This window comes from Oncorhynchus clarkii, chromosome 25, assembly GCF_045791955.1.
Source record: "Oncorhynchus clarkii lewisi isolate Uvic-CL-2024 chromosome 25, UVic_Ocla_1.0, whole genome shotgun sequence".
In the NCBI taxonomy this organism is placed as follows: Eukaryota; Metazoa; Chordata; class Actinopteri; order Salmoniformes; family Salmonidae; genus Oncorhynchus; species Oncorhynchus clarkii.
Genome location: NC_092171.1, coordinates 25,785,396 through 25,813,128, shown reverse-complemented (window position 1 = coordinate 25,813,128; position 27,733 = coordinate 25,785,396). Strand labels below are relative to the sequence as shown.

General features: G+C 47.0%; 1 protein-coding gene across 2 annotated transcripts in view; it reads left to right on the top strand.

The window, feature by feature from the left end:
- The window catches only part of LOC139383508 (homeobox protein Meis2), a 122,267-nt gene that overhangs the window by 34,225 nt on the left and 60,309 nt on the right, over window positions 1–27,733 (top strand). For both annotated transcript variants that reach the window (XM_071128074.1, XM_071128073.1), the window contains exon 8: window positions 13,602–13,747. In XM_071128074.1, the coding sequence (XP_070984175.1) occupies window positions 13,602–13,747 (146 nt within the window). The remainder of the gene's footprint in view (window positions 1–13,601; window positions 13,748–27,733) is intronic.

Genomic DNA, 27,733 nt, shown 5'->3' with positions numbered 1-27,733 from the left:
ACTAACCACCCACAACGCACTACTCACTACCCACAACCCACAACTCACTACTCACCACTCACTACCCACAACTCACCACCCACCACTCACTACTCACTACTCACCACCCACCACTCACCACTCACCATTCATCACTCACTATTCACTACACACCACTCACTACTCACTACTCACCAGACACTACTCATCACTCACTACTCACTACTCACAACTCACCACACACCACTCACCATTCATCACTCACTACTCACTACTCACCAGAAACTACTCATCACTCACCACTCACTACTCACCACACACTACGCATCACTCACTATTCACCACTCACCACTCACCACCCACAACTCACTACTCACTACTCACCACTCACCACTCATCACTCATCACTTACTACTCACTACTCACTACTCAACACTCACCACTCATCACTCACAACTCACTACTCACCATCCACCACTCACCATTTATTACTCACTACTCACCGCGCACTACTCACTGCTCAGTACTAACCACCCACAACCCACTACTCACTACTCACCACTCACTACCCACTACTCACTACTCACCACTCACCACTCACTACCCACTACTCACTACTCACTACTCACTACTAACCACCCACAACTCACTACTCACCACTCACCATGCACTACGCACTACCCACTACTCGCTACTCACCACTCACAACCCACTACTCACTACTCACTACTCACTACTAACCACCCACAACCCACTACTCACTACTCACCACTCACCACTTACTACCCACTACTCACTACTCACCACTAACCACCCACAACTCACCACTCACCACTCACTCACAGCTGTATGAAAAAACAGAGGATGAAAATAATGGAATAGTAGTTTAAAAAAAAGAGATGCCTCCACTTCTGTGTGATGTTATACCGTGTGAGGGGGAATGAGAGCGAAACAGTGGGGAAACATGAGGGAATGTACCACTTAACTACTGTGTGTGCATCTGTGGCAGTGTGTAGTGTGTGGAGACATAATATGACTGTGCTTACTGTACACTTGTATGTGTGCATGTGTGAGTGTATGTATGTGTGTGTGTGTTAGTAGCATACAAAAAGTCCTGTAGAGAAGCAAGTCAGCAAGATGGGAGACAAAAGCAACTAACAGGGCTCCTCACAGGCCTGACTAATTAATGAGGGCAAACTACTAGAGAGAGAGAGAGAGAGAGAGAGAGAGAGAGAGAGAGAGAGAGAGAGAGAGAGAGAGAGAGAGAGAGAATATGACTAAGAGTGAAAGAGAGAGAGAGAGAAAGAGAGAATGACTAAGAGTGAAAGAGAGAGAGAATGAGGGAGAGAAACAGAAAGAGGGAGTGAGAGAGGTTGGAGAGAGAGAGAGAGAGAGGGTGTAGAGAAAGGGTAGAGAGAGAGAGCTGGGGTAGTGAGAGGGGGGAAGTGAGATAGGGGGAAAGTAAGAGAGGGGGAAGTGAGATAGGGGGAAAGTAAGAGAGGGGGAAGTGAGAGAGGGGAGGGAAGTGAGATAGGGGGAAGTGGAAGAGAGGGAAAGTGAGAGAGAGGGAAAGAGAGTCAGGTGGAGTAGAAAGAAAGGTTTCATTGACTCTCCACAGCAGGCCTAGCTGAGGCCCAGAGGAGGATTCTCTCAGTTTTAACTTTATCAGGGGCTATGCTTAATCAATACGCTATCTGAAAAATAATGAATTACTAAAGTAGAATAAAACAGCTGCATTTTAAACCGAGGATTCATCAATTCAGTAATCTCTCAGTTACAGCTCAGGGGCCAGGAGGATCATTCCATCTCCATGTAATGAGGAACTGTGGGAGTTGGAGTTTCTCCTCTCCTCCAATCCCTCCACTCCACTTTCTCTCCCTTCCACCCCTGTCCAAATAGTGAGGAATACACAATCGCCTTCCTCCTCAGCTGTTCGTCATCCACCTAGCTAGCTAGCTACCCCTCTCTCTCTCTCCAGCTATATCCCCATCGCCCATCCTCCATCCATCTGATGTCCAGATCTATCCCCTCAACCCCCCTCCCCCTAGCCACATTCTCTTCCCACCAAATTCCTCTCTTCCCAGGGTTATGAGATGGGGGTATTAAAGTGGAAATCTCCGGCGTGAAAGCAGGACCATTCCTGTTAGAGCCACCGAGCCTGACATTCCTGTGCCCAGGCTGCCTGGGACACCCCTGGTTTTGGGTAGAGAGGGTTGCATTGGGGGAGCAGTGTGCTATGGGGGGCGAAGAGGGAACACGCTTGGCGTCAGGATACCACCAGCGCTCCACTCAGTACGCTGGCCTGTAAACGACGGCCCCTGCCTCTTCTATAATGGGGGGATTTCTCGACGGGTTGAGAAGGGGTTATGGGTGATGAATTGGGTTTTTAGTGAGCTCATTAGGAAGCCAAACATAGTTTAGACTGGCGGAGCGGGGCAGCAGCGCAGTAATCAGTTCTGCTCGCTTTGTTCCCTCCCTCTGGGACATTTGTGAGAAAAAAGAAAGAAAAAATTCATGGCAGTTGGCTGATGAGAGGGCTGCCGAGCAGAGGCTACAATCTGATGGTTGACTTGTTGATTTATAAACCTTTTCATTCATTTTCTCTCCCATACCCCCATTTTGTAACATACTCCCCCACCACCAATATCTGTAAGCCCCCACTTCAGTGCCAATGTCCGTGGGGTGTGGCAGGCCATGGAAGCCAGTAATAACTCCAATGTGTCCTGCACTCCAACAAAAAATGTGTTTGTTTGAGTCTGAGGTGTAATTGGGGGTAGAGAATCACTAGCAATGTTGCTATCATCATCCGCCCGCTGCCTGTAACATCGTGAGTGAGCCATGGTGCTGTATCACAAACTGCACTCTGCCAAAAAGGGGAACCCCTAATTCTGTGAATTCCTCTTCCTGATGTTTTTATGGAGAAGACTTTGATATGGATCTCCTAGGGATTAATAAAGCCATATAGCCCGTAGCTAGCAGACAAACCAATCACGTGATGAACTGCTTCTCTCTTTCTCTCTCTCTCTCTCTCTCTCTCTCTCTCTCTCTCTCTCTCTCTCTCTCTCTCTCTCCATTCACAATCTTATTCATGGCTGAAAGGAGGAGAAAAAACACCCTCTATTTTGTGGTGAATATTGATGTCAGGTCTTCTAGGAGTAGTGGGTTTGGAGTCAGTCGCAGAGAGCAGAGGGTTCGGACAATCGTATTTTATTCCGGTACAAACGGTCACGCCAAAACACTAGGCGCATAAAACTGACCGGCCCAAACACAGGTCCCCAACAGTCCGGAGAAAACAAATTACACATCCACAAACTAACAGAGGAACAATCCCACACAAATATAGACGGCTCTATCAGGTTTAAATAGACATAACTCAAGAAACACAAAAGAAACAGGTGCAACCAATAAGGCCAAACGAACAGAAAAGGAAAGAGGGATCGGTGGCGGCTAGTAAACCGGCGACGCCGAGCGCCACCCGAACAGGCAGGGGAGCCACCTTCGGTGGGAGTCGTGACAATTGATGCAGTTTGCTCTGCTAATTTTCATGCCCATTCCAATTAATTGAACATGACCCAGTTTTGCTTCCGAGGGGCACCCATTCACCCATCTATGCTGAGGCAAGACCTACCCTAAGAAGAGATGAAGTCCCCAGCTCTAAGGCACCATCCACGGCCTGTGGTTTTGTTTTCTGCCACAGTAATAAAGATATCAAAGCTGAACAGGGGCAGAGGGGACATATGTCATTTTAACCAGCCAGAGAGAGAATAGTGCCATTGTACCAAGATCATCTTGCGGGAGGACAGAGCAGAGGAGGGGAGGGGAGGGACTGGTTAGGCAGCAAGGCTTCTGAAGGAGATTTGATCTTTACGAGATGGCGGATCATGCACTTAGATAACCTTTTGGGAGCTATTCTAGCAGTCTGATTTGGGAAGAGCTAAGGAGGGAAGAGAAGGGAAGGAAAGAGAAGATTATTCACAATGTTTTTGTGCGAGTGGTGCAGTGTGAAGACATAGAGGAGTTGAGGGGGAACAGAACAGGGTGGAGTTGTCAGGGAGGTAGCTAGTGTGAAATCTTTGGTCGAGACCCAAGGCCCTTCATTGGGCACTGATCACCATTTCTAGTCACTGTTATTTTTTTCTTATTTGTTTTATTTTCTCCATACCTTTCCCCTACCCATGACAGAGGAGTGATCGGGTGGGTGGTTTGGGTTGTTGCTCTCCGTCCCCTGCAAATGATCCCTTTGGAATTCATGCAAATTGGATCCTGACATCTGCAACAGTCTGCCTCCTTTTCCTTCTCATCTTTATTCCATCTACTTTTAGATGTTTTTTTCTCTCCAAACTGGATGGCCGGAACTGAACTAGCCTCGATGAGAGAGTAGCGTTACTCCTTCAAGGCCCAAGTTGAGGCTGCTACTAAAACTACAGGCTGTTGTTTGAATAATCTTTATATAGATTCAGTGATATCTTTGTGCAGATAATCACCTTTTTATCACATCCAAGGAATCCAGCTAGGTTTCTGTAAAACATTCCCCCTGTAACCTTTAATGGTGAAACAGCCATGTTCTTTTGGGATATTACAACAAACAAAGAAGTTACTGCAAACAAAGAACAGCAAAATATCTACTGCAATGTGGTTAGAGCGGTGTGGCTAGTAACCGAAAGGTTGCTGGATCGAATTCCCGAGCTAAAAAGGTGAACATCTGACCGAACAAGGCAGTTTACCCACTGTTCCCCTGGTAGGCCGTCATTGTAAATAAGAATTTGTTCTTAACTGACTTTCCTAGTTAAATAAAGGTTAAAAAAAACTAAGAACATGCTTGGCACAATTGAAAGGTTTGGTGACTCCTAAAATCAACAGCACCAATTGATTAATCAACTCATGGAGAAGTGGAGGTAGAGATCTCGGTCGGGGCTGCTAGAATAATCAGAGTCGTAACCAGGAGCAGCTGCCAATCAGAGAGAGGGCCAGGAGAAGGAGCAGCAGCCTATCAGAGAGAGTGCCAGGAGAAGGAGCAGCAGCCTTTCAGAGAGAGGGCCAGGAGAAGGAGCAGCAGCTAATCAGAGAGAGGGCCAGGAGAAGGAGCAGCAGCCTTTCAGAGAGAGGGCCAGGAGAAGGAGCAGCAGCCAATCAGAGAGAGGGCCAGGAGAAGGAGCAGCAGCCAATCAGAGAGAGTGCCAGGAGAAGGAGCAGCAGCCTTTCAGAGAGAGGGCCAGGAGAAGGAGCAGCAGCTAATCAGAGAGAGGGCCAGGAGAAGGAGCAGCAGCCTTTCAGAGAGAGGGCCAGGAGAAGGAGCAGCAGCCTATCAGAGAGAGTGCCAGGAGAAGGAGCAGCAGCCTTTCAGAGAGAGGGCCAGGAGAAGGAGCAGCAGCCTATCAGAGAGAGAGCCAGGAGCATCAGCCATTGTTGGCCTCTCAAAGGCCCTATTTATGATGTAATGAGATGATTGTTGTTACAGGTAGCAGGTTAATTACACTGGTAATTATCCCTAGCCCAAAGCCTTTGATTGTATACATAGCCCAGATTTCAGGCTTATTGAAAGATTCATATTGCATGGAACCACAGGCCCCAGCAGCACTAGGGAGAAAAGTAGGGACCCTCCCATCTCAGCGCACTCTCATTTGTGGGCCCAGGGAAGAGGCTGTAGGGGAGAGGCTGTAGGTGAGTGGGGTTAGGCTGTGGGGGAGTGGGGAGAGGCTGTAGGGGACTGGGGAGAGGCTGAAGGGGAGTGGAGAGAGGCTGTAAGGGAGAGGCTGTAAGGGAGTGGGAAGAGGCTGTAGGGGAGTGGGGAGAGGCTGTAGGGGAGTGGGGAGAGGCTGTAGGGGAGAGGGGAGAAGCTGTAGGGGAGTGGGAAGAGGCTGTAGGGGAGAAGGGAGAAGCTGTAGGGGAGTAGGAAGAGGCTGTAGGGGAGTGGAGAGAGGCTGTAAGGGAGAGGCTGTAGGGGAGTGGGAAGAGGCTGTAGGGGAGTGGGGAGAGGCTGTAGGGGAGTGGGGAGAGGCTGTAGGGGAGAGGGGAGAAGCTGTAGGGGAGAAGGGAGAAGCTGTAGGGGAGTGGGAAGAGGCTGTAGGGGAGATGGGAGAGGCTGTAGGGGAGAGGGGAGAAGCTGTAGGGGAGTAGGAAGAGGCTGTAGGGGAGATGGGAGAGGCTGTAGGGGAGTGAGGAGAAATGTAAGGAGGATGCCTTGCTTTGCTTTTAGACCATATTTTGGGTTTGGCCTATGTCCACTCCTTTTCCTCCCCTAACTCACTCTTTACTGCCTTTCCCTCCCTGCCTCTACTTCCTCTTCTCTTTCCACTGACCCAAACTTACCCCCTCCACCCCACTCTTCTGAAGTATGGAGAGATGTGCACTATGGGCCACGGTCAGAGCTGGGCCTGTGAGAGGAGAGAGAGAGGCCTAGTATCTGTGAAGAGGTAGGTGATAGTTATCTGCAGAATTCCTGGGATGACTGAGAAGTATCTGCCTGATGGCAGGGTTAGGGGACTAGGATAAGGGAGAGGAGGCAGAGGCAAATGGCCTTGCCTTGCCGGCTTTCCTGCTCTCTTTCCAGCCTGTCTGCCTGTCTGTCTTCCCACATTCAGGAAAAAAGCCATCTAATTAGAAGCTCTTATTCCACGTAATTTAAAGGAACACTTCATGTGTTTTTTCTTCAGAGACAACTGCACATTACTCCTCATGCACAAGGACCCACTCAGTCAGTCATAACTGCAGCTGTGTTAAGATAAAGCTTTATTTCTCTGGGTGTGTATACAGGTGTGAGAATATTTGGAAGTCCTCTGGCCTGGTGTTCACCGCTGGTAAAATGGTAAAAGGCAGGGAAGCGACACCTGAATTTGGCATCAGGAGTGAAGGAGGGCGGTAGGGAGAGGAGGGTGAGTGTAATAGCTGCGACAAGTTTTAGAGCTGTTAATGACTCCCGGCATAGCGCTCCCAATTTGTCAGCATGCTTGGTGTTTATTAAGCTGTTGTTTTACGGTCCAGTGCAAGGGCTGCTGCTTGTTTAAGCAGAGATCAGGACATAATGACTCTAAAACATTGCTGGCCTTAGTGGTCAACACAATAAAACAATTCCATTTAGGCCTGCCGAGTGGTGCAAAGGTCTAATGCACTGTGCCAGAGGCATCACTACAGACCCGGGTTCGACCCATGAGGCGGCACACAATTGGACCAGCTTTGTCCGCGTTAGGGGAGGGCCGTCTGGGGTGTCCTTGTCCCATCGCACTCTAGTAACTCACTGTGGCGGCCTGCGCATGCACGCTGACTTCAGTCGCCAACTGTGTGGTGTTTCCTCCGACACATTGGTGCGGCGGGCTTCCGGGTTAAGCGATCAGTGTGTCAAGAAGCAGTGCAGCATGGCGGAGTTGTCTTTTGGAGGATGCATGGCTGTCGAGGTTTGCCTCTCCCGAGTTCGTATGGGAGTTGAAGCGATGGGACAAGACTGTAACTACCAATTGAGTAGATAAAGGGGTAAAAAGTCTCAGTAAGGGTTTAGGGCTTTTTAAAGTATGAAAAAATAATATTTTACATAGGAGCAGGGCATCTAAATCAATACAAAGTTGTAGGGATTTAGCATATTGCTAGCATGTTGGAGTATGTGTTTTTTTATTTGAGGTGTTTCCATATTGCTGGCATGTTGGAGTGTGTGTTTTGTTATTTGAGGTGTTTCCATATTGCTAGCATGTTGGAGTGTGTGTTTTGTTATTTGAGGTGTTAGCATATTGCTAGCATGTTGGAGTGTGTGTTTTGTTATTTGAGGTGTTTCCATATTGCTAGCATGTTGGAATGTGTGTTTTGTTATTTGAGGTGTTTCCATATTGCTAGCATGTTGGAGTGTGTGTTTTGTTATTTGAGGTGTTTCCATATTGCTAGCATGTTGGAGTGTGTGTTTTGTTATTTGCGGTGTTTCCATATTGCTGGCATGTTGGAGTGTGTGTTTTGTTATTTGAGGTGTTAGCATATTGCTAGCACGTTGGAATGTGTGTTTTGTTATCTGAGGTGTTTCCATATTGCTGGCATGTTGGAGTGTGTGTTTTGTTATTTGAGGTGTTAGCATATTGCTAGCATGTTGGAGTGTGTGTTTTGTTATTTGAGGTGTTTCCATATTGCTGGCATGTTGGAGTGTGTGTTTTGTTATTTGAGGTGTTTCCATATTGCTAGCATTTTGGAGTGTGTGTTTTGTTATTTGAGGTGTTAGCATATTGCTAGCATGTTGGAGTGTGTGTTTTGTTATTTGAGGTGTTTCCATATTGCTGGTATGTTGGAGTGTGTGTTTTGTTATTTGAGGTGTTTCCATGTTGCTGGCATGTTGGAGTGTGTGTTTTGTTATTTGAGGTGTTTCCATATTGCTGGCATGTTGGAGTGTGTGTTTTGTTATTTGAGGTGTTCGCATATTGCTAGCATGTGGTTGGGACTAGAAAACCTGTAATCCCATGGGCAGAGGGCCAGCCATACCCCTGCCTGCTGGAGTGTGAATAGAGGCACTGCGTGTGTGTGTGCGTGCGCGTGCGCGTGTGTGTGCGCGTGCGTCAGGAACATGTGGTCCCAGTGCTGTAGAGGGCCCTGCGTAAATCCTGAGTAAATAAAATGGGGAAAGCCTGGACAAAAGAGGAGCCCCCACTGCTTCCCTCATTCACAGCCATTTGGGGGACTGAATGTGCTAAACGCTGCTTATGCCGGCTGAAAAGTTGAGGAGAAAAAGAAGGGGAAAAGAAGGCTTTAAATCCCCCTTCTTTTCTCTCTTTTCTCTCTGGCCAGGCCTGTGAGGGTGGGGAGGAGGTGGAGTTACAGGCAGTGAAGAGAGGGTGAAGGGGGTGTGGGGGTGGAGGTTCAGGCAGTGTGGAGGGGTGTGGGGAGGAGGTGGAGGTCCAGGCAGTGAAGAGAGGGTGAAGGGGGTGTGGGGAGGGGGTGGAGGTCCAGACAGTGTGGAGGGGTGTGGGGAGGAGGTGGAGGTCCAGGCAGTGTGGACAGGTGTGGGGAGGGTGTGGAGGTCCAGATAGTGTGGAGGGGTGTGGGAAGAGGGGGTGGAGGTCCAGGCAGTGTGGAGGGGTGTGGGGAGGAGGTGGAGGTCCAGGCAGTGTGGACAGGTGTGGGGAGGGGGTGGAGGTCCATGTAGTGTGGAGGGGTGTGGGGAGGGGGTGGAGGTCCAGATAGTGTGGAGGGGTGTGGGAAGAGGGGGTGGAGGTCCAGGCAGTGTGGAGGGGTGTGGGAAGGGGGTGGAGGTCCAGGTAGTGTGGAGGGGTGTGGGGAGGGTGTGGAGGTCCAGGCAGTGTGGAGGGGTGTGGGGAGGGGGTGGAGGTCGAGGCAGTGTGGAGGGGTGTGGGAAGAGGGTGGAGGTCCAGGCATTGTGGAGGGGTGTGGGGAGGGTGTGGAGGTCCAGGCAGTGTGGAGGGGTGTGGGAAGAGGGTGGAGGTCCAGGCAGTGTGGAGATCCAAGGTAAAGGAGGCTGAGATGGCCCCTGCTGTTCCCTCTGTGTCCCACTATTTCCAATGGGCCGAGCACAGTGCCCTGGGGAACCCCCCAAAAAGTCCTCCACCTCACCTTCTCTCCCTCCCCGGTGTGGCAGAGTCGGGGGGGGGGGGGGGGGGGGGGGGGGGTGGTTGTAATTAGTCACTTTAACCACAGCCTCTGTAAGCTACTGGCTCCACACTCATGCTCCATTACGCTCGGGCCCAGCAGCGCAAATCCTCTGGTCATGCTCTGAAAGCATACACGCTGCCCATCCAGCCCTATCAGGAGCAATCTGCATGAGTATAATAATAGTATTGCACTCTCTAAGGACAAATAAGTGTGCTCTATTTTATAAGCCCCACAGTGTGTGGTTTAGAATGTGGTTTCTGAATCATTGGAAGAGTTATTACTCAGTCAGGAATGGTTTGGGTGTACTGGAATAGTAGGGTAGGACATTCTTGTATTATTGATAGGGCCACAACATGTGTAACTAGTGGTTTCATAGTGTTCTCAGCACTGGCACCTACTGCATCCCCGATATAGTGTAATGTATCACACCCATTCTGCATTCACCTGTTATCAGAGACCCAGACCCTGAATGAGGATTTTTTTTATTCATACTGACATTTGCAAAGTGTGGTGGTGGCAGTAATATATTTTTATTTACAGTCCTATTGCAGCTCGTTAATGAGCTCAAACCTGAGACCAATTTACCAGCAGGGAGATATCTGAATGCATTTTTAGTAACTGCCTATTGGTGATGAGAGAGCTGATCTGAGTGTAATGTTTTCTGTGCCTGCCTGGCTGTTTACTGGCGTGCGCTCACTCTTTGCGTCCGGTCATTCCTCCCTGCCTATAATGCTCCCTGCTCTCTATCCGTGCATATAAAAACATGAACATAATTTAATTGTGAGCACTTTAAGTCAAGAGAGAAGAGGGTAGAGAGATAGCGAGAGAGAGCGAGAGAGAGGGAGAAGGAGGAAAGAGAGGGAGAGGGGAGAGTGAGAGTCTTTTTTCCGTCTCCAAGGGCACTGCTTTTCGAAAAGTGCCTGAGGCTAAGCTCCAGCACCTCCCCCAGGCCCTCTGCCCGCCTCATAATAGCCATCCCCCATCTGTGTGACACGGGCAGATGATGGGACGCTTCCCCTGTCCCGCTTGTTTTTTTCTCCCATTTTTTTTTGCAGAGTGCACATCCACACAGGTTAAAATGCCAGAGTTGCCAGGGAACAGTCAGAAGCCATTAGCGTTTGAGACAATTTGCCCTGCAGCACTCCATCTCCAACTCATACGGAAGCAGTGGGGGTGGATGTAAATCACCAGCTCTCCTTTAGATGTAATGAGGTTGTGTAAGTTGGGCCTTCGCTTCTTCTTTCTTTCTCCTCCCTCACTCCTCTCATTATTTGATTATTTCCATCTCTTTGGGCTAGCCTTCACATTCTTTCCACTTCCTGTGTGCGATGTTTGTGTACACATTGTGCAGATGTATATTTACATGTTTACCTATGTATATCATAAAGAGAAGCTCATATATAACATCCCCTGTTGGCGTGCAGTATGCATATGTACACTATGTATGATGGTAGGAGTGTGTGAAAGAGAAAGACAGGGAGACAGAGAGAGACCAAGAGAGAGAGTGACAGAGAGACAGAGAGACAGACAGACAGACAGACAGACAGACAGACAGACAGACAGACAGACAGACAGACAGACAGAGAGCGAGAGAGAGAGAGAGACAGAGAGAGAGAGAGAGAGAGAGAGAGACAGAGAGAGAGAGAGAGAGAGAGAGAGAGAGAGAGAGATGCTGAAAACCTGGGAGTCTGGTTTCTCCCTTGCGGGTCGGGGCAGGAGGGAGTGAGCAGGCAGGGTAATGAAGTGACAGGTCAGTCTGTAAATACGCACAGGTCGCCCCAGCCCCAGCCAGGGGGAGGCTATCGCATTGCAGTGAAAATGGAAACGTCAATAAAATGAATCTGCCAGCCTTTTTCCCACTGTGGCTCTATTGGATGAGCCGGATAACTCCCAGCAGGAAATTGATTTGGAAACTAGCTCCCAAAAAACAACAAAAACTCTAATACCCCAACATACAAAGACTAAATCTTAATATTATTTAACCAAAAACGGCAGCACTGTGAAGTGCAAAAGAGTGTGAGGTCCACTCTGGTTGCTGGTGTTGTTATTGAAGTTGAAAGCAACACTGGGGGAGTTAGACTAGTCCCTGCTTCTGGGTCGCATTTCTCAGGAAGCCACACATGGTCAGGCAGGCGCTACGTCTAGGCCCCAGTTTATTGTTTTAGGCTTTCCTGAACAAGGATTCGTACTTAGCGTGGGATTTATGGCATTTGCTGCTAATGAATGCCCATTCTACAATTTTCACACTCCCAGGCGTGCCGCGTCCCCTATTCCCACATGTCCTTCAGAGCTCCTAGCTTCTTTAGCTCCACACAGGGAGGGAGCACAAAGTCGGCACTTCTCTGTTTTCCTCTGTTGTGTGGCTCCTGCGCTAATGATGTGGAAGGAAAACACAGCAGACAGACAGACAGACAGGCAGGCAGACGGACAGACAGACAGACAGGCAGGCAGGCAGGCAGACAGGCAGGCAGGCAGGCAGACAGACAGACAGACAGACAGACAGACAGACAGACAGACAGACAGACAGACAGACAGACAGACAGACAGACAGGGGGAAAAATAAGTGGAAGGGGGAAGAGACTGAGGAGAGGAGGAGGGGGGAGGGGGGAGAAAGGCCTTAACGCTGCATTTCCTTGTATTTTTCATTTATTTTGATTACGCCACTAGCCGGATCCTTCTTCTTTCCTTTCTTTTTTTAATGTTATTAGTTCAAACATTTATGCAAGATTAGGGCTTGTATAGGTGCCCATGATTGATGTCTCCCCAAAAACAGGAAGACATGCAAGTCTGAATTTTGAGAATGTCGGGGTTCTTCTCTGCCTTAGTGGAGTTTTGCTGATCCATTATTTAGATGCCCTCAAGGAAGGCTTTCAAGGCATTTGTGCCTGGGGGCAAGAAAAAATAACTATGACTGTTAAAAGTAAATCATTTTTACTAATACACAATTAATGTCCAGAGAAGAAGAGAGAGAAAAAATACAAAGATGTAAACTTCGGTTTAAAGGAGAGAGCCTGCCTTGATATGCGAATGTTTTCTTCCTGAAATCAAACACTGTCGGACATTAATGCAGGGAGAGAGAGCCGCCTGCCATGCTAATCTTGCGGCGGAAGGGGGAGGTGTCGCAGGGAGGGAGAGAGGATGGTGGTGAAGAAGCTGGGGGGGGGGGTTCGACTCTAGTCCATTATGTGCATCGAACTGCAACAATGAACCAGCCCAATGCACACCCCACTTCAATTCACATTCAACGTCTGTGGTTTGTTGCATGAGTGGACATGTGTATATGTGTGTTTGTTCATAAGACTCCCTTCTCAGTCCATCCAGGCCCTCTGGATCTGAAAAAAAGTCATTACATTCTGTCAAACCTGTGTATATAACTGAATGAATGACATGAGTCCTAATGGAAGTCATGTAGGTCATGTAGCCCCAAACCTGAAGCCTTCTTGTTGTTTTTTCATCTTCTTTCTCCTACTGAACCGTCTGGAGGGGGAAGTGTTTCTGCTTCTAACCAAAACAACTGTCCATCTATTCCACTCTGCTGGTCTGGGTGGAAGACCTCACCTCTCGTTTTTTTAAAATGTAGTTGTTGAACCTTTATTCAACTAGACAAGTCAGTTAAGAACAAATTCTTATTTACAATGACGGCCTACCAAAAGGCAAAAGGCCTCCTGCAGGGACGGCGGCGGTGTTGAAACTAAAATAAAACATATGATATAAGTAGAAGACAAAACACACCACAAGAGAGACAACACAACACTACATAAATAGAGACCTAAGACACTTTCTATATACTGTAAACCCCTATCCTTCTGTGCCTAAATCCCACTACCTCTGTGCAGGCATTGGTATAGGCTCCTACTGAGTAGGCTTTGGCATAGTCCTCCATCTAACTTTAGATAACCCACTGGGCTGGCATTAGCGTCTTATATATATTAGGCTTTGCTTACTAGGGTTCTATCTACCCCTTTGTGTTGATACTGCCCAGGCTTACTATTGGTCCATCTTCTGTCCTAGGCTGCTATTTAAACCTATGTCTTGTTTCTGTCTAGGAGATGGTTTAGAGAACAGCGTGGCGTCCCCTGGCACAGGTGATGACGACGACCCGGACAAGGAGAAGAAGAGACAGAAGAAGCGCGGTATCTTCCCCAAGGTGGCCACCAACATCATGAGGGCGTGGCTGTTCCAGCATCTCACGGTGAGTACCCACATAGTGGAGCACCTGTCGTACACAGACACTCACATGTACGAACCGTGAGATGCTGGAACAGACACGCCCTCATGATGTTTGTGGCCATCTTGGGGAAGTTGCCGCATGTACACATGCACATATACACACACACACACACACACACACACACACACACACACACACACACACACACACAAACCTGCCCCTCCCTATGTATAGACATTACATACAAAGCACACGTAAACACCCATATATGAACACACACACACTAACTGCACAAATCAGTGCAAACTTGTGAAGAGTTGGCCAAACAAGTTTGTCAAAACTGACGACTGTGATAACCCTTCCCCATCCCCTCCCACACACACACACTGACAAGACACAAACACACACACACACACACACACACACACACACACACACACACACACACACACACACACACACACACACACACACACACACACACACACACACACACACACACACACACACACCTGTCACTCACGCTCGGATCAACTCAATCAAGTCAATCAGACATCCCAGTTTGCTCTGCTGAAAAGCCTCAGAGATGTGGATGTAGAGCTGACACCTAGTCTAGCGTAGCATTGCCGTCAGCAGTCCTGGCCACTGGTTTGTCACATACTGGATATTGTCTCTCAATGCACTATTGGCGCTTTGTTTATTCTAAAATGACAGCTATGGGGAAGGGTTTTTGATGAGAATCAGGTTCATTCTTATAGAGGGAAGTGTGTGTGTGTGTGTTTTATATGTGTGTTATGTCAGTGTCACTCCATTGTTAGCATTGCTTTTTATATTAAAATAAAACTAAAAGAGACATGTTTTGATAGCACTTATGTCTTGAGCATTAACAGCACAAACATGTTGTTGAATATCCTGTAAATAGCCCCCAAATGGGTCAAACTGGCATCCATCTAATACAAGAAGAGCACATAACAGTTTTATTGTAATTATGAACCTAAAATGTGGAGCTTTTTTTCACTCTTGATGGTCATTTAAAAAATATATATATGGAGAAGACATTCAAATATTCATTCAGTCTGTTTGAGGTTAAGATGGCAGCTTTCCATAGCTCAGAGGAGCTTGTTTGTTTGTTTCGGTCTCTCTTTGCCGAACACTTAAATCAGACATCTGACAACGGCTCATTCACTTCAATAGGCAAAGAGTGATGCTACACCTTGGATGAATTATTCAGAGGACACAATGATTCTGTGGATCATTTTGGAAATGAGTCTGTGTGGGTGGAGGGTGTGGGGGCTATGTGTGTATGTGCTTGCATGTGTGTGTGCACGTGTGGGTGTGTGCACACTCTTATTAGTAGGGTGGGTCCCTGTTTTGCTGCTGTAAAGTCAGGATTCACTGAACAGAGCGGGTGTGTGCAGTGTGGTGATGCAGCTAGCCAGGAAGCATGGTCAAAGAGAAGGGAGTGTGTGGGGGGAGGTGGGAGGGATGGGGTGGTCATATCCCACCTCCCTCTATGATGTCAGGACATTATCAGAGCAGAGGTCTGTATTGATTTGGACAGGGAGGTGGAAGGGACACACAAGCTGGTGCATGCTGACCATGTGGACTTGTTAGAACGGACAGAGTGATAGTAGAAGGGGGGAGGGGGTGAATGGAGAAGAAGAGTGAGAGAGGGAGCCAGGGCAGGTCAGAACCCTAGGATGATCCTGACCCTCTCACTTAAGAGGGTCAGGTGCCCCCTGCTGTACCCCCATTGCCCGCGTTTCCCAAAGCCTCTGCCCCCCTGATTACCTAACCAGCAAATACAGCCAGCAAATACAGCCTAATTGAAAGGGCTGTAAATCCATTAAATATTGGTCAGAGATAATCAGGAGTGATTTAATCACTTTGATCTATTCAGGAGCAATGGTACTGCAGCAGCACAGCCATTAGCCTCACGGCAACGCAGCAAAGCACAGTGCTTATTATTCTCATCATTATCTTAATGTTTTTACTGATGTTCATGGCTATGCTACATCTCCTAGGCTGGATATTTCTCCCCAACCCACAGAATAGAATGGGCTTCATTTGAAAGCTGACTGCGTGTGTGAGGGAGAGAAAAAACTAATACAAAAAGATCCCCTCTTCTTTCGCCCGACATGAGATGAAGTCGGACGATAGTTTAATGGGTGAAGAAGGGAAGAGGGGGGAAAAAAGGGGTGAACATTTTGGAGGCCTTCTTTGAGCCACTTAACATGGTGGTTAGACAGACAGACACACACACACACACACACACACACACACACACACACACACACACACGTCTCCTGGTTAATTTGGTGTGCTTGTACTAATTAGAAATTTCTCGCTTTATTGAGGGATCATTAGGCATCTTTCTTGGTGACTTGAGGAATGCCCGATTGTAGGTCTCTCACAGTTCCAACGTTTCCCTGCTCCAAAAAAGGAGAGAAAGAAACACAGAAGGCTTTGCAGCCTCTCCAGCAATTTCCTTTACAATTTTTTTTAATTAAATTGAAAGAGTGGAAAGGGGAGAAGGAAAAGAAATCCCAATAGATCGAGTCCAGGGGCATTTTTTTAAATTCAGAGAAGTAGAGCTTTTAAGACTCCTCTTTTCCCACTCTCCTTCATTACCTCTCCTGCTTTTAGATGTTTTCTCAAATCTTTATTTGTCTGTTTTGTGAGACAACCAGGCCAGTCTTATACAAGCAATAATCCCTCCCTTTTAACCTAGCTTCATCTTTTTTTCTTAGAGAAAGAGGGCTAATTGAATTATCCCCCTCTACTCTACTCTAGCCCCCCAACCCATACACACTCACACACATACACACTCACACACATACACACTCATTCACCTTTTCTTTTAATTTGTTAAGCAAATGTATTTTCCATTTAAGGATGCGTTTGTGCTGGGGTGAATTCATGGGGACTTTGGCCCCTGAATGGCCTATTGCGGCATTCTGCCATTCACACATTCATTAACTGAGGCAGAGAGTGAAAGGGAGCGGGGCTTGTATTTTCTCCAGCATGCTAGCTTCTCCTCCATGAGAGCGACCACAGGGGTCTCCTACATATGTTCTCAACATCCAGCCATTGTCACCTATTCTGAAAGAGCTCAAAAGGACGGGACCCCCTTCACATCGCGAAAAACAACACAGGCCAATAGTAACAATTGTTGGCTTTTGGATTCAGTATTATAACTAAATCGCATCCCCCTCCCCTCCCTCCCTCCCCTCCCCAGCCTCACCCCCCCTCCTGGGTTCCCCCTGACCTCACACTCTCATGGGAGAAATCACAGGGCGGCTTTCTTCATCACAGTCAGATATGGAAAATAGTCTTTCTTCAATTGGCACTTGCCCCTCAGTCCTTCACCGGCCATCCGTCGGCCTTCAGTCAGCCCAGGGAGAATGAAGCGCAGCGTTTTGTGTGCGGCAGCCGAGATCTGATATCTTCTGTATGTAATGAATACGCCAGCAATTATTCTATAGAGTTATTGTGATAAGCCCAGCCTCTTTCATGCATGTATTCATCTAGCAGCAGAAAGCACGCGAGCTGGCATCTTTTAATGTCCCCGGTGGAATTGGCAAACTGCTGGAGAGATCAGCTGGCATAAGCCGGTAGTAGAGGGCCAGAGACAGGCTCTCCCCCCACCCCTCCCTCCCTTTCTCTCCCTCCTTCTGTCTGAGTTTCTGGATGTCTTCCAGTCACATTAAGGGAAGGGAAATCCCAGACTGTTGGTATAAGCTTTTCAATATTACAGGGAGATTATGTTATCAGAAAGGTAAACTTCACCGTTAGGGGTAAAATGGTCAACTGCGCTTCAAAGGCATGGAGGCAGAAAGGGGACGAGAGGGAGGGAGAAACTGGAGGAAGGCTCTAAGGAGAGAAGAGAAGACAGACAGGGTGAGATAGACAGACAGAGAGTGAGGTTGTGTTGCTAGGCTAACTGCTAGCTGGGAGGTTTTCCATAGTAGTAAGGGGGCTGCCCCTTTGTTTGGCGAAGACAAACTCTTGAGTTATCTTAATTAGCCTTTTGGCGCCCTCAGCCTTCCTCTTTTGTAGCTCCCTGCTAGCCCTCTGTTAGGCCCCACTAGACATTGCTAAGACAAGGGTCGACTAGGCAATGAAAACAGGAAGCGCTAAGATACAAAGATACCACTCTGGACCTGGCCTTGTCTTTTGACTAATCTAATCCCTCAAACACCTATAAAAATAAATAGGGGACCTCAGGAGCAGACCTAGTGGGACTAGTGAGTGAGTGAGTGTGTGAGAGAGAAAGAGACAGAGAGAGAGGTTGAGAGAGAGAGAGAGAGATTGGGAGAGCGAGAGAGAGAGAGAGTGATGCAGTCTGTGAAGGAAGGAGTTGCCCTCTCAGGCAGGCATCAAGCGTCTCAGGTTTTGTGCTGGGCCGTGCACCCTTTGGCCGGGGTGTTTGGGGAAATGCTGTTAAGCTGCTAAGCCAGGTGTATTGCTCCCCTGGGCTCTCTGAAAGGGAAGTGATATATCCCATGGTCCTCCATAGAGCCATGCAACACTTTCACATGGGTTACTTTGAATTCTGTTTTCTATGGAGCCCTGCTGCATATCGACTGGTATCTTAGCACAGGAAGAGTTGCAGCAATGAGACAAGACTGTAACTACCAATTGGATACCATGAAATTGGGAAGAAAATGAGGTAAAAGTAAAAAAAATAATAATAATAATTATCACAGGAGGTTGGTGGCACCTTAATTGGGGATGACAGACTCGCGGTAATGCCTGGTTGTGGAGTCAGGGGAATGGTATCAAATACATCAAACACATGGGTACCATTCCAGACATTATTATGAGCTGTCCTCCCCTCAGCAGCATAATTATTGGGCCATTGAGAAGATATGATCTATATCATGTATATTTTTATCTCCTACAATTATGTCTGTATGAAGACATCTGTAAGTCAGGGTAAGAATGCCATGAGTGTCATGTCATTGTGACATGGTGACTGCCATTGAATATAGGGATCCAGGGCAAATTGGTTACACAAACATGGCTTTCAATGGTAACATAGGCAACAACAGCAATGGTAGAGAGATGTCAACTATAGTATCAACCCTGTTAATATAGAGCTTAACAAGAGTGATGACGCGATGAGTAGATGAGTAGGCCATCACAAACATCATTAGCAGACGAACACAGAACAGACAGGGCCAGCGGTCACTCTCCCCCTCAACCTAGCATTAGTCTCCATGGAGACCGGGTGCCATCCCCAGGTCGTGCCCCAATGGGGAATGGCTCTGTAAACCGGAGAGACATAAAATAGCCTGGCTAGCTAGGTCCTTCTGGAGACATGGGCTTGGAAGTGTTGGCAAAGTTTGATAACGGATCTTTTTCACAATAGATAAACATGTGCTCTAATCTACCCACTAAAAAGAGAGGGCGTCAGTTGTGTTTGAGTAGACTAAACATTCAGACTCTCTCTCTCTCTCTGTAGTGTTCCCTGTCTGTCTGTCTGTCTGTCTGTCTGTCTGTCTGTCTAATCCATGTGTATTGTTATGGCCACTGTTAGTGCCATTTCACTGGTACACCCCACATCCGCAAACAGTTTGAAATACAAAACAGTTCTCATTTTACAGCACTGTTTTTAAAGCTGTCTATTCCTGATTTTGTTCGCCTATACAATTTCTTTTCCACTTAAATTGGACATGATGTTTTCTGTTTATATGGGATAAAGAGTATGTTTCCTGCTGCCCTGGTATTCACTGGACGGTAGGGGTTGCCTTTTCTCTTCTCAGCGAGGTTGTCTTGTGTCTTGTGAGGTTCAGGAGGGGGGTGAAGGGGGGGTTGATGGGGGTTCTTAAGGGGTCACATAGGTTCTGGACTGAAGGAGGCCCAATCTGTCATGTGCTCGTTTGCCATGTAGCCCAGAAGTCAGTTCTCCAGTCACCCATGGCAACCCAGGCGACAGTTTGGTTCACCACCGCTGCATGCCCCCCCCCCCCCCCCCCCCCCCCTCCCCAAGTGTGTATGCGTGTGCTTTCACATACCACATGCCCCCAGGCTTATGTGCCTATAAGAAAGAGTGTCACCATATATGGAGTCTCTATCTCTGCCTGAAGTTTACAAAACAAAAGTGAAGCGAGAGGAGAATGGCAGTGTTTTGGAAATCACTGAAGTAAAGGATAATGAGTGAAATTAAGTTTCAGGTTTGCTGAGGTAGGAACTTTTGTTCCATAGTGTGTTCCTCTAACTAACGCTGATCAGGTCGGCCACCCTGGAACGAGGACACAAACCATCTGTTCATCACTCGCCTTGTTCAAACATGGGCCTGTGAAGATGGGAAGCCACCGCATGGCCAGTCAGTCCCCATCGATAAAGACACAGAACTAAACCTTCCACCAGAAGACAAACCCATGACAACCAAAAACTAGACCCAAAAACTAAACCCAAGTGTTTTCATTTCAATTATAGGAAATGCTTGTTGACTTGCAGATTATAGTTTTCTAGGAATTTACAAGAACAATAAATATTTTTTTCACAAGAGGAGAGAGAAAAAACTCCCAGAAAGTTTAGAAGGCGGTATCCAGTGACCCCCCTTCTGTTAGGCTGTATGACAAGCCACATCAACCTTTGGTTGTTTCATGTTGTTTCATGTTTGGTTGTTTCATTTCATGAGTCTTTTTACACTAATTCCCAGTGGTGTTTGTGTGTCGTAATTGACAGAGCCTTTTCTATGATACACACAGCCCTGTAGTGCTTAGCTGGCTGCTCCACAGGTTTATGATACACACAGCCCTGTAAGTGCTTAGCTGGCTGCTCCACAGGTTTATGATACACACAGCCCTGTAGTGCTTAGCTGGCTGCTCCACAGGTTTATGATACACACAGCCCTGTAGTGCTTAGCTGGCTGCTCCACAGGTTTATGATACACACAGCCCTGTAGTGCTTAGCTGGCTGCTCCACAGGTTTATGATACACACAGCCCTGTAGTGCTTAGCTGGCTGCTCCACAGGTTTATGATACACACAGCCCTGTAAGTGCTTAGCTGGCTGCTCCACAGGTTTATGATACACACAGCCCTGTAGTGCTTAGCTGGCTGCTCCACAGGTTTATGATACACACAGCCCTGTAGTGCTTAGCTGGCTGCTCCACAGGTTTAGGGAATAACAGCCATGCATTGTTTCCCGCCCTGACATCAGACCTTTTCACTTGGCCACCTTAATCCAGATCTGTCATAGTTCCACTTCACAGATTGACAATCCAGGCTCACAGCCATGGAGAACACAGAATACAGCACAGCACTGTTGCAGTTGTTTAACACCTGCTGTGTGTATGTGTCGGTGTCTCACATAGTTCCTCATTTGCTTTCTAGATAAACAGTGTTGTATGCTGTTTATTCGAGTTTACCCTACCTGGTATTAACAGGCTGTTGTGAGGACAGCGTCTCATTCCTTCTCCCTCTCCCCCTTCCTTTCTTCCCTCCCTCCCTCCCTATTGTTAATGCACCGGCCTGCTATTCATGCCTAAATGCTCCTTGTTTAATGAAGTAGCAGAAATGAGTCCTTTCGCTAAGGAGATGTTTACAACACGTTGTTCACACTGTTTGGAGGTGATTAAGCCATGTGAAACTCTGCAGCGCCTGCCAACAGAAAAACAACACTCCATAACAACAATAAAAGGACAACAAGTGGATCCTGAAGGGGCCCATGTATGTATGTTACTGTTGATTTTTGCAGCCACTGAACTTAAAGAAAATCATATTTGAGAAGTTTGAATTGTTGCGTAAATTCCCCAATTTCTAACATAATTTGCTTGTTTTTTGTAACTATTATTTAACTCTGCAATTTAGTTAAGAACAAATTCTTATTAACAATGACGGCCTACCCCGGCCAAACCCTAACCCGGACGACACTGGGCCAATAGTGCACCGCCCTATGGGACTCCCAATCACAGCTGGTTGTGATACAGCCTGGAGTGGAACCAGGGTCTGTAGTGACACCTCTAGCATTGAGATGCAGAGCCCCACTCGGAAACTAAAGCTAGTCCAGTACATCTTTAATGAAGATGCAGCTCTTAAAGAGAAGCCATTGGATATCTGATGTTCATTCAGATGGGTGTTTATAGTGCCAAGGACTTCTCTGTGCATGACCAGGGGCCCATAGTCAGCCCTTGTTGGCCCCCTGTCGAGGTGACTGCACATGCCCTGACCTGAACAGAAGACAAACAGAGGAGAGCCTGTGGAGTGAGGATTCATAAACTACTGCTCCATAGCTGGATACTCCTCTCCTCTAAGACCTCATGCTTCAGCGAGAACAGGCCTCAGCTACCCCCTCAACCCTCCCTCCCTCACACTGACCTAACCCACTGCTGCAGTCATAACATTGATCCATTGGCTAAGGCCAGGCCTAGCTGACGCTTTGGGACACAAAAGTGTATGATGTAATGGACTGGGGAGGAGGAGGGAGGGCAATCTGCGATACAGTATACACATGGTGCCCCATTGTGAGAAAACTCAAAACCAAGACAGGCACTGGTACAGATGGAGAGGCCCAGATTATCTGAGGTTTTCCTTGTCCTGGTTTTTTGTACTCCATTGCAGATTGTGTTAGAAGAATGTGTTTGAGGCTTTTAAATCTTCTCAGAGAGTAATTTTCCCAGACCTCTCCTTCTCCCAACCTCACCCTGTCTTCCCTCTCCCCTATCACACCCTCCTCTGTTCCACGCCTCATGCTCAGGCCAGAGGGGGTTTGTGGGAAAATAGGAAAATAGGAAAAGCCCCCTACAGGCTATCAGTCAGTTGAATCAGCGGTCGGTGGTGTGTTGGGTTAGTGGTGACCAGCTAAATGAGATACTGTAGTTTAGCTGCTTCTGAGCTGCAGGCACAGAACCCCCCTTTGATATTCAGCGAATACCAGGAGAAGGGGAATGCAGGGAGAAAGGAGCAGCACGAACATGGAAGTAGGAAACCAGGCTAAAGGGTAAGGAGGGAGGAGGTTGAGGGAGGAGGATGGGGAAGGTTGAGAGGGGAGGGGTGAGGAGGGGGAGGTTGAAGGAGGAGGAGGAGGAGGATGGGGAAAGTTGAGAGGGGAGGGTGAGGAGGGGGAGGTTGAAGGAGGAGGAGGAGGAGGATGGGGAAAGTTGAGAGGGGAGGGTGAGGAGGGGGAGGTTGAAGGATGGGGGAATAGGGCACAAATCAAAAACAGACCCGGTGCTGTTTCTCTGTTTGGTTTGGGACCAAATCCCACTCCTGGCGTTTTGTCCGTGGTGGAAAGTAAACATTTTTAAAGTAGTGCTTAGGTAGTTTTTAGGGGTATCTGTACCTTACTTGACTATTTATGTTTCTGACAACTTTTACTTTCACTTCACTACCTTCCTTAAGACAATTATTAACTTTTTGCTCCATACATTTTCCCTGACACCCAAAAGTAGTTACATTTTGGATGCTTAGCAGGACAGATAAAGGGTCCAATTCACACTCTTATCAAGACAACATCCCTGGTCTTCCTTCTGCATCTGATTTCGCTGACTCACTAAACAGACAACATCCCTGGTCTTCCTTCTGCATCTGATCTGGCAGACTCACTAAACAGACAACATCCCTGGTCTTCCTTCTGCATCTGATTTCGCAGACTCACTAAACAGACAACATCCCTGGTCTTCCTTCTGCATCTGATCTGGCAGACTCACTAAACAGACAACATCCCTGGTCTTCCTTCTGCATCTGATCTGGCAGACTCACTAAACAGACAACATCCCTGGTCATCCCTACTGCATCTGATCTGGCGGACTCACTAAACACACATGCTTCGTTTGAAAAATTATGTCTGAGTGTTGGAGTATGCCAATGGCTTTCATTCAAATAAATGAAACAATAATATGGCTCCATCTGATTTGCTCATTATAAGGTATTTGAAATGATTTGTACTTTTACTTTTACTTTTGATACTGAAGTATATTTTACTTAAATACTTTTATACTTTTACTCAAGGATTATTTTACTGGGTGACTTTCACTTTTACAATTGGGTACTTTTTCCACCATGACATTTTGTTGTGTGATTTTCCTCTCTACCTTTTCCCTCCCCTCTGTTGCTTTTCTTTTGCTATGTGCTTATTCCAGACAGGGGATTCCTTCACAGTGGGTTCCTTATAACTAGGAGCCAAGCCTCTCGTTCTCACCTCAACTCCCCTTGCGCTCTTCCCATCTTCATTTTTCCCATTCAATAATATGGCTGGCAGACTCTTTTGACACCAGGAAGTACAGTTTCATACAATCCAAGCAGCTACTCTTCCTGGGGTCCAGCAAAATTAAGGCAGTTTATACAATTTTAAAAACATTACAGTACATTCACATATTTCACAACACACTGTGTGCCCTCAGGCCGCTACTCCAACACCACCACATATCTTCAGTACAAAATCCATGTGTACGTTTGTGTGTTTGCATGTGTCTGTGCTTATGTTTGTGTTGCTTCACAGTCCTCGCTGTTCCATAAAGTTTATTTTTATCTGTTTTTTTAAATGATTTTTTTACTGCTGCATCAGTTACTTGATGTGGAATAGAGTTCCATGTAGTCATGGCTCTATGTAGTACTGTGCACCTCCCATAGTCTGTTCTGCACTTGGGGACTGTGAAGAGACTACTTGTGGCATGTTTTGTGGGGTATGAATGGGGCGTCTGAGCTGTGCGCCAGTAGTTCAAACAGACAGCTCGATACATTCAACATGTTAATACCTCATAAATACAAGTAGTGATGAAGTCAATCTCTCCTCCACATTGACCCATGAGAGATTGGCACGTGTATTATTAATATTATCTCTCTATGTACACCCAAGGGCCAGCCATGCTGCCCGAGTCACTTTTTGTGGCACCTGACCACACATCTGAACAGTAGTCCAGATGCGACAAAACTAGGGCCTGTAGGACCTGCAGGACCTGCCTTGTTGATAGCGTTGTTTTAGAAGGTAGAGCAGAGCTTTATTAAAGACAGACTTCTACCCATCTTAGCTACTGTGGTATCAATATGTTTTGACCATGACAGTTTAGAATCCAGGGTTACGCCAAGCAGTTTAGTCACCTCAACTTGTTACATTTCCACATTATTTATTACAAGATTTAGTTGAGGTTTAGGGTTTAGGGAATGATTTTTCTCAAATACAATGCTTCTAGTTGTATAAATATTTAGGACTAACTTATTCCTTGCCACCCACTCTGAACTAACTGCAGCTCTTTGTTATTAAGTATTGCAGTCATTTCAGTCGCTGTAGTAGCTGACATGTAATAGTGTTGAGTCATCTGCATACATAGACACAAAGCCAGTGGCAGGTCATTAGTAAAGATTGAAAAAAGTAAGGGGCCTAGACAGCTGTCCTGGGGAATTATGTTGGAGAGGCTTCCGTTAAAGAACACCCTCTGTGTTCAGTTAGACAGGTAACTCTTTATCCACATTTTCCAGCAGCAGACTATGATCGATCATGTCAAAAGCCGCACTGAAGTCTAAAAAAACAGACCCCACAAACAGACCCCTCGTCAATTTCTCTCAGACAATCATTAGTCATTTTTTTAAAGTGCTTGTTGAATGTCCTTCTCTATAAGCATGCTGTAAGTTTGTTGTCAATTTGTTTACTGTAAAATAGCATTGTATCTGGTCAAACACAACTTTTTCCAAAAGTTTACCAAGGGTTGGTAACAGACTGATTAGTCAGCTATTTGAGCCAGTAAAGGGGGATTTACTATTCTTGGGTAGAGGAATTACTTTTGCTTCCTCCAAGCCTGGGAGGCACACACTTTCTAGTAGGCTTAAATAAAAAAAATATGGCAAATAAGAGTGGAAATATCGTCCGCTATTTTCCCCAGTAATTTTCCATCCAAGTTCTCAGACCCTGGCGGCTTGTCATTGTTGATAGACAACACACATTTTTTCACCTCTTCCACACTCACTTTACGGATTTTAAAATGACAATACTTGTCAGATGTACTTGGGTGTAGTGTCAACGTTTGTTGCAGGCATGTCATGCCTACATTTGCTAATCTTGCGAATTAAAAAATGATTAAAGGAGTTGGCAATATCAGATGGTTTTGTGATGAATTATTTTTTTCCTAAAATTAAGGTGCGCCTTAAGCTTTTTACTATCATTGTCATGTGAAGGAGGGAAACTGAGAGTGTAGGTCAATTTCTTGTGGTTTTCTCCCCCTGCCACTTTTTTGACTGAATTTTATAGCCATTCCCCATATGCCACCCCTTTACACACAATTCATTGGTCCATCCATAGAACCGTAAGGCCATGTGAATCTGAGCGTGTGTGTAGGTGTAGGTATGTATCTGTTATCCATTGAGCAGGCCTAGTTCAGAGGCTGGCTTGTTGGCGGCCACATCTACTAAGATCAGAGGCTACACAGATGAGCGCATACGATACGAAGCCCCGCCACCCGCCGTATCAAAAAATAGCCCAGCTGCCCAAGAAAGAAGGGGAAGGGGATAGAAGAAAGAAGGAAGGGAAGAAAGGGAATCAAAGAAAAAAAAATAAATAAATCCAAATCTAAGTCGAGCAGGCCTTGGCTCCAGATGTGAATCTGTGTGAATATTGATCGTGGGGGAGAGAGAGCTAGTCACCTATATCCCCAGGGCTGGTGCGACTCACACACAAAAAGCCTCTCGCTAAAGCTCATAAACCGAGCTTGTACAATTATTTAGATAAAGAGAGCCTGGCGTGCCACCGTATGCCTCGCAACCCTGCACCTCCTCCTCTCCCTGTTTCTTCTCCTCCTCTACCTCCTCCGCCTCCTCCTCCTTTACCTCCTCTTCTTCATCCAGCGTGAAGACGTAAGAAGGGGGGAAAACCTGTAATTATCCACACTTTTCTGAATCCCTCCTTAATGTTCATTATTGAAACCAGCGGCAATTACAAGTTCAAAGAGGTTTAGAAGACCAGCAACCCGCATAATCAGGAGAAAATTTAGCGCTGCTCATTCGTCACAGCAGAACACACACACACACACACACACACACACACACACACACACACACACACACACACACACACACACACACACACACACACACACACACACACACACACACACACACACACACACACACACACACACACACACACACACACACTAACAGGAGTGAATCATAGACACAGTGACAGGCGTCAATTTCCACACAGGCAGAATCTCAGCCACCCCAGGGCGCTACCGCAGCTCAGGACCCAAAATCCTCTTATACATTGCTTTTGTTTTTCCCCACTGTGACAAAAACCCCAACAACAACATCTTAACCCAGACTGATACTACACTATACCTCCTATCTTTGCCTTGTTTAGTGTGTCTTGTTCTGTTTGTATTTCCAGCCCCCCTACCTCTTTCTCTATCCTCCCCTCTCCTCCTTCCTTCCCCTCCGTCATCCTGTCTTCCTGTCTATCCTTCCTCTCTATCTCTCGCCACCTCTCCTCGGCCGGCTGGTTTCTGCCTGCAGCACGTGGGAGTGTGTGTTTCAGGCCGGTCCCCGGAGGTGCATCTCTGTTACCTTTGGGGCTGGGTCACAATGGCTAATCCTGTCTTCAGGTGCCTGTACAGCACACTGAGAGGAGAGACAGGAGAACCGGAGGTGAGCTCCTGTTACAGGAGTCCCTGACCAGGGGTCACCACAGGCACACACATAGTGGTAGCCACAACATACACACAAACGCGCGTATGTGCACACATGCGCACACACAAGCACATACATACACGCACACACATCAAGCCCCCACTCATCATCCCCAGGTGGCTTAGCCCCTCTCTCCCTCTCTCTTTATCTCACCACTCTACTCTTTTTCTCTCTCTCACTCTCTTTCTTTCCCAGATCAGTCAAACTCTTGTTCGCATTAGGGGATCCCTGATATGATCACTGTGGGGAGCTGCTCTGGTGACCATGTCCTCTCTCCTACCTGGCAACTTCTTTGTTGAAGCCTGTCTCTCAGGGACACAGGCTGGGGTCTCCACTGTATTGAATGTATAGAGCCCTGTCATCTGGACCTGTGTCTTAGC